General features: G+C 40.4%; 1 protein-coding gene across 1 annotated transcript in view; it reads left to right on the top strand.

The window, feature by feature from the left end:
* The window catches only part of LOC130905828 (phosphatidylinositol 4,5-bisphosphate 5-phosphatase A), a 33324-nt gene that overhangs the window by 7963 nt on the left and 12918 nt on the right, over nt 1–12443 (top strand). Inside the window, exons 3-5 of the mRNA XM_057819542.1 lie at nt 3215–3322; nt 3391–3499; nt 3566–3682. Of these exons, the coding sequence (XP_057675525.1) occupies nt 3215–3322; nt 3391–3499; nt 3566–3682 (334 nt within the window). The remainder of the gene's footprint in view (nt 1–3214; nt 3323–3390; nt 3500–3565; nt 3683–12443) is intronic.

Genomic DNA, 12443 nt, shown 5'->3' with positions numbered 1-12443 from the left:
AAAAAAAGAAAAAAATTTAAATGTACAGTTACAGTAATTATGCTTTGTGAGCAACATATGAGGTTATGTTGCTCACAAAACACAAATAACTGTGTACATTTAAAAAAATATAAATAAAAAATGGACAGTAAATTATGTTTGCTAACATAACATAATTAACTATGTACATTAAAAAAAAAAATTTTTTTTTTTTTTTTGGTTGTTGTTTTTTTTTTTTTGATGGTGCGAGCCACCCACACTAGCGTTGCGATCGACTGGTCGATCGCGATCGACGTAATGCCCACCCCTGGTCTAAGTTAACTTTGAACTAAGTTTTTTTTTAAATTATACTTTTGGAAAAAATGGAAAAAACATGTCTTACACGTATCTCATTTCTCATCTCACCTTCTTTTTATGGCCGGTTGAAACAAAAGGTTTCCTGGGTAAAACGGAGAAATTAAAAATAGTTCGCGGGCTTAATGGCAGCATATAGACATATTCTATTATATTATTACAACAATTCTTTTGGCTTAAAATACAGCAGTTTATTTTAAAGAGGAGTGAAAGAGCAGAAACTGCTTTTTCAGTCTTGTCTTTGTTTTCCGCCATAACTATATACATATATAAGCATTTAGTCAACCACTAATTGTGCAAGTTCTCCCTCTTGAAAATATTAGAGAGGCCTGTAATTGTCAACATGGGTAACTTCAACCATGAGAGACAGAATGTGGAAAAAAAACCTGAAAATCACGTTGTTTGAGTTTTAAAGAATTTATTTGCAAATCATGGTGGAAAATAAGCATTTGGTCAATACCAAAAGTTCATCTTAATTCTTTGTTATGTAACCTTTGTTGGCCATAATGGAAGCCAAACGTTTTCTGTAACTCTTCACAAGCTTTTCACACACTGTTGCTGGTATTTTGGCCCATTCCTCCATGCAGATCTCCTCTAGAGCAGTGAGGTTTTGGGGCTGTCGTTGGGCAACACGGACTTTCAACTCCTCCACAGATTTTCTTTGAGGTTGAGATCTGGAGACTGGCTAAGCCACTCCAGGACCTTGAAATGCTTTTTACGAAGCCACTCTTTTGTTGCCCTGGCTGTGTGTTTGGGATCATTGTCATGCTGAAAGACCCAGCCACGTCTTATCTTCAATGCCCTTGCTGATGGAAGGAGATTTTCACTCAAAATCTCTCGATACATGGCCCCATTCATTCTTTCCTTTACATAGATTAGTCGTCCTGGTCCCTTTGCAGAAAAACAGCCCCAAAGCATGAGGTTTCCACCCCATGCTTCACAGTTGGTATGGTGTTCTTCAGATGCAATTCAGTATTCTTTCTCCTCCAAACACGAGAACCTGTGTTTCTACCAAAAAGTTCTATTTTGGTTTCATCTGACCATAACACATTCTACCAGTCCTCTTCTGGATCATCCAAATGCTCTCTATCGAACCGCAGACGACCTGCACGTGTACTTTCTTCAGCAGGAGGACACGTCTGGCAGTGCAGGATTTGAGTCCCTGGCGGCGCATTGTGTTACTGAGGTGCCAGCTCTCTGTAGGTCATTCACTAGGTCCCCCCGTGTGGTTCTGGGATTTTTGCTCACCTTTCTTGTTATCATTTTGACGCCACGGGGTGAGATCTTGCATGGAGCCCCAGATCGAGGGGGATTATCAGTGGTCTTATATGTCTTCCATTTTCTAATAATTGCTCCCACGGTTGATTTCTTTACACCAAGCGTTTTACCTATTGCAGATTCAGTCTTTCCAGCTTGGTGCAGGTCTACAATTTTGTCTCAGGTGTCCTTCGACAGCTCTTTGGTCTTGGCCGTAGTGGAGTTTGGAGTGTGACTGACTGAGTTTGTGGACAGGTGTCTTTTATACCTATAATGAGTTAAAACAGGTGCCATTAATACAGGTAACGAGTGGAGCCTCATTCGAGCTCGTTAGAAGAAGTTCGACCTCTTTGACAGCCAGAACTCTTGCTTGTTTGTAGGTGACCAAATACTTATTTTCCACTTTAATTTTGAAATAAATTCTTTAAAAATCAAACAATGTGATTTTCTGTTTTTTTCCCACACTCTGTCTCTCATGGTTGAAGTTTACCCATGTTGACAATTACAGGCCTCTCTAATCTTTTCAAGTAGGAGAACTTGCACAATTGGTGGTTGATTAAATGCTTATTTGCCCCACTGTATATAAATATATATAAATATATATATATATATATATATATATATATATATATATATATATATATACATACACATACACACACACACATATATAATTAAGGCTGTCGAAATTATCGCGTTAACGGGCGGTAATTAACTTTTTTGATTAATCACGTTAAAATATTTGACGCAATTAATGCACATGCCCCACTCAAACAGATTAAAATTATAGCAAAAGGTCATGTGCACCTAGAACTTGTGTTTTTGGGAGTTTTGTCGCCCTCTGCTGGCGCTTGGGTGCGACTGATTTTAGGACCATGAGATTTGTTTAATTATTGACATCAACAATGGCGACCTACTAGTTTATTTTTTGATTGAAAATTATACAAATTTTATTAAAACAAAAACATTAAGAGGGGTTTTAATATAAAATTTCTATAACTTGTAGTAACATTTATCTTTTAAGAACTACAAGTCTTTCTATCCATGGATCGCTTTAACAGAATGTTAATAATGTTAATGGCATCTTGTTGATTTATTGTTATAATAAACAAATACAGTCCTTATGTACAGTATGTTGAATGTGTATATCCGTCTTGTGTCTTATCTTTCCATTCCAACAATAATTTACAGAAAAATATGGCATATTTTATAGATGGTTTGAATTGCGATTAATTACGATTAATTAATTTTTAAGCTGTGATTAACTCGATTAAAAATTTTAATCGTTTGACAGCCCTAATATCTATCTTTTTTTTAATTTGTTTATTTTTTTATGTGGTATCAATACAGTATTGGCTGCTACCACACAACCAGGAATCGATATCTGTAGCCAAAAAAATGGTATTGGTGCAACACTACTTATAACCCAATACATCACAGCATTGCGCCCTACAGAATATATCCCTAGTGATTATGTAACAACATGCACAGGGAACACTTTTCTCTGAGGTAAAAAGCGGGGTTAATCATGCTTAACCTTTTTTTTCCCCTCTTAGTCCAGACACACTTAGAGATTTCACATTGACTATCACTTAAAACTAATGCGGCGCGTGCCCTGGCACAGGGTCCACATCGCCACATGGAACGTGGGCTCGGCCGTCCCGCCGGATGACATCAGCGCGGTGTTCGGACACGACGTGTCAGATGGGACCGTCGACATGTTTGTCATCGGGTAAGCGGGCCGCCCACTCGCTCATCTGTCCCTTTCCTGCTGACCGTTCCATTTTCAATTCAACGCAGGCTCCAGGAGGTGAACTCCATGATCAACAAACGACTGAAGGATGCTCTTTTCTCAGACCAGTGGAGCGAGCTCTGTATGGACACGCTCAGTCCCTTCGGATACGTTCTGGTCGGTTAAGATGCATCAGCAAGAGTATTCATTTTATCATTCATTTTTTAATGTCTCTCTTCTCAGGTGGCATCCCAGCGGATGCAAGGTGTGCTGCTGCTAGTCTTCTCCAAATTTGTCCATCTTCCGTTCCTCCGTGGCGTGCAGACACAGAGCACTCGCACAGGACTCGGCGGGTGTTGGGTAGGCGCCACGCTGCTTTGAATTCATCACCTTGCACTATTTGCCGTCGCGGGTAAGCGTCAGGACGTCTGAACGAGCAGGGTTTTGAAAGGTGGAGCACGTGACCTTCCTCGCGTTGTTGACGTCGACGTAACACCCGCGTGATGCTGCAGTCTCCTTTTTTGAGGTCAGTGCAGCAGAAGGCGTCAGGCTTTGAAAACGAGAGCGCTTAGAGGACGCGGACCTCCACCAAGGTTTTTGTAGTACTTTTAGCTCCTTTAAGCAGTACATGCTTGCTTTTAGTTGTTAGAATTCATTTCATTTTTAAGATTGACCAGCCAAGGTCATGGGTATTTAAATCATAAAATGACAATTCATTCCTATTTGTGTTTGAACCAGTGGCGGAACAAATGTGAACAGGGTCCAGGTGCAACGAGCTTCCACGGGCCCCTTCAGCTGAGCGGCCTACTGACAATACTAAAAGCACTGGTTCTCAACCTAAATAAAGGCTCAAAATCCCATGAGTTTCACATGTGGCGGGAAACACAGACAAGGCTGAAAAAGCAGTTTCTGCTCTTGCACTCCTCTTTAGAATAAACTGCGGTATTTTAAGCCAAAAGAACTGTTGTGTTTGATAGAACAATATGTCTATATGCTGCCATAGCAGATTTATGGCGCATTAGGCCCACAACTATTTTTAATTTGTCCTTTTTACCCTGGAAACCCCCGTTTACAGACGTCGTGCAACCGCTTTTGTTTCAACCCAGCCATAAAACAAAGATAATTATTATGTCACAATGAAAAAATTTGTGTCTGTAAATAAGTCATGGATATCTACCTCATATCTATCGCGTAATTGTTTTTTTTTTTTTGTTACTGTCGCATTTTCTCCGATATGTTAGATGATAAATAATCGATCCAAACAAAGAAAAAAAAAAAAAAAAAACGTTTAAAAGGGTAAATATATGAAAAAGAAAATCTCGACCACTCCTTGATGTCTGTGATTTCTGCATCGCTACTCTTGTTATTAGAGATGCCGATCGATCGGGTCACGTCATTTTCAAAGTATCGGAATCGGCCAAAAAATATCGGACATGCCTTTTTTTAATATATATATATTTTTTAACTAAATTGTTTTCTAATTGTATTTAACGTTACAGACATAATATGTTACACTCATCCAGAGTCTTTAGTTTAGGCTTAAGGTAGGGTTATCAAATTTATCCCGTTAACGGCGGTAATTAATTTATTTGAAAATTTATCACGTTAAAATATTTAACGCAATTAACGCATGCGCTGCACGACCCACTCACGCATTGTTGCGTTCAATCTGTAATGGCGCCGTTTTATCTATATATAGAGCTAAAAGGCTGCGTAAAATGAGTAGAGTGAATTTTGACAGCCTTTGGAGCCTTTTTTTAATTGGCTAAAGCCTTACAATCCCTCTCTCTAAGATTAGAAATATCGTGGGAATCAATGTGGGGAAGAAAGGTAGTTGATCTTTTCTTAACTCCCTATGTTATTTCCCAAAGCAGAGAAGATATATCAATTGGTACCACTACGCACAGTCATTGGTGCACTTCCCATCATGCATTTGGGCAGAACAGATGGCTACAGTATCATTTACTGAAAGCTCAACAAATACACTAGATGGCAATATTTAGTCACAATATACAAAGTCACATTTATCCTTTAAGAATTACAAGTCTTTCTATCCGTGGATCCTTCTCACAGAAAGAATGTTAATAATGTAAATGCCATCTTGAGGATTTATTGTCATAATAAACAAATACAGTACTTATGTACTGTATGTTGAATGTATATATTCGTCCGAGTTTTATTCATTTTTTTCTTAATGCATTGCCAAAATGTTTATGATCGGGAGAAATTATCGGGAATGATTGGAATTGAATCGGGAGCAAAAAAAAGCAATCGGATTGGGAAATATCGGGATTGGCAGATACTCAAACTAAAACGATCGGGATCGGGTCTGGAGCAAAAAAACATGATCGGAACAACCCTAGTTGTGACAATACCTTATTACTAGAGGTGTGCGAAATTTTCGATTCTTAGATTATTCGTGATTCGGCCCTGGAAGATTCGAGAACGATTCACAAACATCCAAATTCCGATTATTGAAATACGTCAAGTAAAGCGGAACTAAAACAGTCAGCGCGGTCTTCGGGACGCAATGAGGAACAGACCGAGAGTAAACATCATGCTTGTCATTGCCCGGGTAATGACAATGCTCAACTCACGGCTCCGGCTTAAGTCATGCCGCTAGATGAAAAAAAAAATATATATTTTTTTTAATAATTATACCTGACGGCTGCTGACAGCGGCTACAAACTACGTCCACATAATGCTACGGTAGATACCACATGCATACAGAACCAGATGCGGTATGACACTCGGCGGCGTTAGCTGCACATGTATAGAAAACTAGAACTAAAACTAGCCTCTGAATCATAATCGAATCGTTAGGTACCTAGAGATTCCCACCTCCACTTATTACAGTAATTTTCGGACTATAAGCCACTAGTTTTTCCCTTCATTTTGAATCCTGCGGCTCATATACCAGTGCAGCTTATTTGTTGATTTATTTGGGTTAGTAGGTAACACTCTATTGACAGCGGCGTCATAAGACTGTCATAATTAACTTTTCTCCAACATGCTTTCTACCATGCATTGCTGTGCTATAGATGTAAATATCAATCAAAATGTATGTTCTGTGCTAATTGTTTCTTCAGTTCCTGTTCTAGTTGTTTCAGTAATTGCCAGTTATTGTATTTGGTAATACTTTCTTTGACAGTTGTGCCATAAAACTTTCATTACACAATCATAATTATGACATGACACTATCATGGGCATTACTGAATGCTTATGACAGATGTCATTAAGTGTCATCTGGCAAATTATGTCACTAACTCTATTTATGTCCATCTCGGATCTTTTACGTTCATTCAAAAGTGAGATAATTTGCCGGATGACACTAAATGATATCTGTTATAAGCAGTGGCAGTCCTGACTACTTTCGCGCCCTGGGCGAACCACCCCATCAGCCCCCCCCATGACATGATAGTAAGGGCAGAGACGTAGCAAGGGTCCCAGGGGGCCCCAGGCAACAAGCAACATGGGGGCCTTTGAGCCTGTGCAAGTAAGGGGGACAGTTGGACTTGGAGCAATAGCATATTTAATAAAAGTATAATAACGCCTCAGTCTCATAGAGTGCTTTTTAGGACACTCATAAGGACATAAAACTACAGTAACATAGTACACTCACCGCTGTCTTGCTTCCTTTTCTCCTCTTCTGCTTTTTTTTTTTTTCTTTCTTTTTTCATTTCCAGTCGGATAACTTCTCTTCATTTTGCCAATTAAAAAAAGGCCCGATCGCCGCCCACTCTCACTCTGAGTCACGTGACAGACATACATATTTGCGGAGTAAAATGAACGCGAAGGTGGGGTAGTGACGGGATCTGTCATTCACTTGAGTAAACGAATCCATTCCGGTTCGTTCAGTAAAAAGATTCGTTCAAACAAATCGTTCAACGAATCGTTCGCCCCCCTCATTTCCCTCCCCGCCCAAACGAATCGTTCGGTTACTGAACGGGAAGTGACGTTGCCGAACGAATCACCAAAGACCGCTTCGCAGCATAACTGAACGGGAAGTGACATTGCTTGGTCCCTCCCTCTCTTGCACACAGGCTCCTCACTGACCGCTCGTCGTAGTTTCAGAAATGAGTGACAGGCGGTATTATTCAGCTTTCACAGACAGCCTCGTCTCCCTCCCTGCTGCTGCAAAAGCGAGGGAGAACTTCCGCGTCGTCTGTCATAGTTCTATGGGCTCAAAGTCATGGCTCGTGCTTGCATTTCGATTTAGGACACGGTTAAACATTTTCCTTTTGTGGAGGGAGTGGGGGTTTGGGGTCGGGGGCGCACGGACTTTCTTTAGCATGTTCTTGATCACATAAACAATGCTGCTGCTACCAGCCAACGCAGCATGCTTGCTGTCACAAAAATAAAAATAAATCGAAAGTTTAATTTCTAAATATGGAACGACCAACACATCATATTTACCTCTCGCTCTGTTGTATTTTTGTTTTTATGCTCATCACTATTATTTTAGGTCACTATTGTTAAAACTGAAGTGTAAATAGCTAGTTGTCAAATGTGCTGCTCTGAAATAAAAACAATACTACATTTTGATATTCGACAGTTTAATTGCAAATCAGTATTAAGATGATCGTATTGAATTTTTGCACTGGTATTAACAAATAAAATAATCCGGTCAGCTTCCCTGTCGCCCCCTCATCTCAGATCGTCGAATGCTGACGAGAAATAATTGTTTGCTCTTTACGATGTTGCCTTTCTACTCTCATTAGTCTGTTAAGAAAAATGTAGACATATTGCGACATCTCCCGTGTCCGCGTGCGTTGTTTTTGAGTAGCACATGATGGACGGATGGACATAATTTGTCAAATCAACCAACACCCGACACGCTTTGACACGAAAAAAAAAAAAAAAAAAAACAGTCAGAAAAAATTGACATGTATATACAGTTTCATTGCAAATCAGTATTATGGTGATAATACTAAATATTTTTTCTGTGCGCATATGAGGTAAATATCGCTGCCATGAAGCCTCCATATAGTGACAGTTCTCTGTCCCCTTCACTGCCGTGAGTGCCGTCACGCGACCACAGCTCACTTTTGCTTGCCTCGTAGCTACCCGTGTTTTTTTTTTTTAATTTATTTTTAGCTACCCGTGTTTTAACTACTGTAAATTTGATAGTATGTTGTCAGTCATAGGTAGTCCCGAGTCTGTTGAGAAAAGTAGTACACTAAACCATGCTCACTAGATTTGTGTGGTGTTTTGTCTGTTTGAGCAGCATTTGATAGGCTCCACATTAACAAATATGTGACAAAGTCATTTCCTTCCATTTTTTGACTCGTTTACCGCATTACTGGAAAGTCAAAGTTAGCAGCAAGCTAGGTCAGGAACCGGAGGACCGAGTCACTGAACGGGAAGTGACATAACTCAGTCTTGCCCCCTTGCGTGCATGCTGGCTGCTTATTGGCTACACGTGGAAGTGAGTGACAGACGCCCTGATTCTGTTTCCGCTCCCTCCCCTGCCCGCGATGAGGCTGGCGTCTGATTGGTCGTGTGTGATGTCAGAAGACGCTGCCGCTTGCTCAACGCTGAAGGAGAAACGATATCGGCATCGCACACACCATATAATTGTCTGCATTAGTCTAACACATATATAGTCTAACACATACGTATGGCACAGGTTTTCGTAGGCACCGTCTAACTGTTTGCATTAGTCTAACACACGTAATATAATTAATCAGGAAATAGTATCATTTTAATATTTACGGTAGGACTACACTACTAATATAAAATAAATAGCACACCATAGTTTAATGAGAAGAAATAGAAGAGATACACAATGCCGTCTTATCACAAGAGTGACGCACCAACTCGGGTAATCTGCTCTCCCAGCAAACTCCAAGGACAAAGCGCTTTGTCCTAAAACAAGTACAACCAGCCTGGGCAGCAAAGTTGATAGCGGGCGTCCCAATCCGCGCACGAACCTAAGCCGCCCAAAACCGGCCACAGCGGGGGCGGCCCAAAAGCAACGCCCAGAAACGCCTTCGACAAGACCCGCGTCAGCAAAGACTTAAAAAAGACTGGACACTGAGATAAGACAGATTTCTTCTGCTCGGAAACATGTAGCCTTGTTTTGGATCCAGAATTGTCCCTCCGTCGTCTGTTTTTGCCTTGTTTTTTACCATTGTCGACGAATAATTTGTCAACCTGTTTTCGGCGAGTGTTCTTCAAGCTTTTGAAACATGGAGTCAGTGTGCAAAGGGTTAACACAGGAACGCGCTGAGTTTGGCTTCCTCCTGGCCTGGCTCTTCGGGGGCGTCGAGCGGCGGAGCACATTTCCGTTCTGTTGCCGGCCTCCCCGTGGGGTTTGGGCTGGGAGGACTAAATTCCTTCAACGCCCTCCCACGCAGCGAACAAGCCCTAACTTCATAGAACGAATCAGTGCAGATGGTGATTAGTTCGGTCTCGTTCACCCAAACAATTCGTTCAAAAAGACCGAATCGTTCGCGACCGATACAACACTAAGGTGGGGGGGTTCGAATGCGCGCTGCGTGCGGTCATCTTGGCCATAAAAGTGGCGAAAACTAAGCACTTTACACTCATATGGATGTACAACATCATTTTAAGATGCTAAACTAACACCTTCCCTCTTAAAGCAAATGTGCAATGCAAATATAATGTAAGGAATGCTCTCCTCGACGCAGCGAGAACGAGTGGGATCAACTAGCCGACGTAAGAGGAAAAACACGAAACGGTCGCGCTGATAACTGCTCTAACTTATCAACTTTATGGCATGAAGAGGAAATACTTACATTCGTTCATTGACGCACAGATTAATCCTCAAACAGGTGGGGTGGCCCCCTCTGCTCGAATTTTTTTATTTTTTTTATTTTTTTTTATTGAACACTACAAAACATACAAATAACAAATAATACAAACAACTAGTTCACATAGAATATAACCATCTCAACATATTTACATCATTAAACATACAAAAAAATAGTAAATAAAAATAATAACTCAAGAGGAAATTAATTAAGTACTAAACAATTTTGCATGAGCTTCTATACTAGGCTTGCATTTATTATTTTGTATCATATTAAGTGATGTGAAATATGATTCAAATTCAACCCAAAAAAATCTTAAAAGTTCGGATTTACTTTTTGATTTACGCCTATTCTCGTTCTCAGAATATGCAGCACTTGTGACGTAACAGGACTGGTTGCTATGGAAACGTACGCAGCGGCATACCCAAGGAACCTTGCTAAAAGGAGTATTAAAATTGCTAATAAAATCGTTTAGGATTATTTTAGATGCATATATGGTTTATTTTTCTTATAGAGTATTCAACGAGGAATACGATATACCCATTAATAGACTTTCTTGGAAAAATCACCATTTCTTTAAGTAGGCACATGAATAATGAGGTGGCCTGTGAAAACCACCATTGAGTATTGGAGTAAATACTTTTCTTGAAGATCTTGGTGAACCATTCTTTGCACAAATTTACAGTGTCAAATCTGACAGACAGAGCCTATGTATGATTACTCTTTGGGATTGATAACAGAACAGAGAGATAATCTGCTAAATAATGCCATGGTATATGATTATACCTAATATTTTTAGCTTTGACAGTGCGGGGAAGCTGAGTGTGCTAAATCTTTGTGTGCCAAATCTATTGGCCCTCTGGGGCTCCTCTGAAAAAGGGGCGCACAAACGCCCACTTTATTAATTTGACGTGGAAATGAGCGGTAATAGTCTGGAAAACTAGCGGGTTTTTTTTGGTTTCTTTTCCCGAGGGCGCTCGTGCGCCCCCAAATAGATTGCGCCCTGGGCGGTCGCCCACATTGCCCATAGCGAAAACCGCCTGTGGTTATAAACATTCATCAACACTCATAACAGTGTCATGTTATAATTATGATGGTCTTATGACAGTCTTATAGCGCCACTGTCAAATAAAGTGTTACAAAATACCATAACTAGCAATTAATGAAACATCAGGAACAGTAACTGAAGAACTAATTAGCACAGAACATGTATTTTGAGGCTAGGAGGCAGTTGAACGACAACAGTGTTGACAGCATGTGGCAACAGAGGTAAACTGTCTCCCCCAAGGGAGCAGTGATGGCCATTGGTGGTTCATTTGATCTTATGACTGTCTAATGGCACCACTGTCAAAGGGTTACCAAATACCATAATTAGCAATTAATGACAATGGAACAGTAACTGAAGAAATAATTAGCACAGAACATGAATTTTGATTGTTATTTACATCTGTAGCGCTGCAATGCATGTCAGGACGCATGTTGGACGACAAGTGTTGACAGCAGGTTTATTGGGATAATAGGTAACACTTTCTTTGACAGCGGCGTCATAAGATCATCATAATTATGACATGACACTATCATCAGCATTAAGATCTTTTACAGTGGGGAGAACAAGTATTTGATACACTGCCGATTTTGCTGGTTTTCCAACTTGCAAGCCATGTAGAGGGCTGTAATTTGTATCATAAGTTCTCTTCAACTGTGAGGGACGGAATCTAATACAAAAATCCAGAAAATCACATTGTATAATTTTTAAATAATAAATTTGTATTTAACTGCATGAAATAAGTATTTGATACATTACCAACTAGTAAATATTTCGGCTCTTAGTTCTTTTTTAAGAACCGCTCCTGTTCTCCACTCATTACCGGAGGTAACTGCACCTGTTTGAACTTGTTACCTGTATAAAAGACACCTGTTCAAATGCTCAAACAAACAAACTCCAACCTCTCCACAATGGCCAAGACCAAAGAGCTGTGTAAGGACATCAGGGATAAAATAATAGACCTGCACAAGGCTGGGATGGGCTACAAGAAAATAAGCAAGCAGCTTGGTGAGAAGGTAACAACTGTTGGAGCGATTATTAGAAAATGGAAGAAGTTCAAGTTGACGGTCAATCTGCCTCGTTCTTGGGCTCCATGCAAGATCTCACCTCGTGGGGCATCACTGATCATGAGGAAGGTGAGGGATCAGCCCAGAACTACACGGCAGGACCTGGTCAATGACCTGAAGAGAGCTGGAACCACAGTCTCGAAGAAAACAATCGGAAACACATTACGCCGTCATGGATTAAAATCCTACAGCGCACGCAAGGTCCCGCTGCTGAAGCCAGTGCATGTCCAGAC

Source organism: Corythoichthys intestinalis, chromosome 17, assembly GCF_030265065.1.
Source record: "Corythoichthys intestinalis isolate RoL2023-P3 chromosome 17, ASM3026506v1, whole genome shotgun sequence".
NCBI classification, from domain to species: domain Eukaryota; kingdom Metazoa; phylum Chordata; class Actinopteri; order Syngnathiformes; family Syngnathidae; genus Corythoichthys; species Corythoichthys intestinalis.
This window is presented reverse-complemented; position numbering and strand designations above follow the sequence as displayed.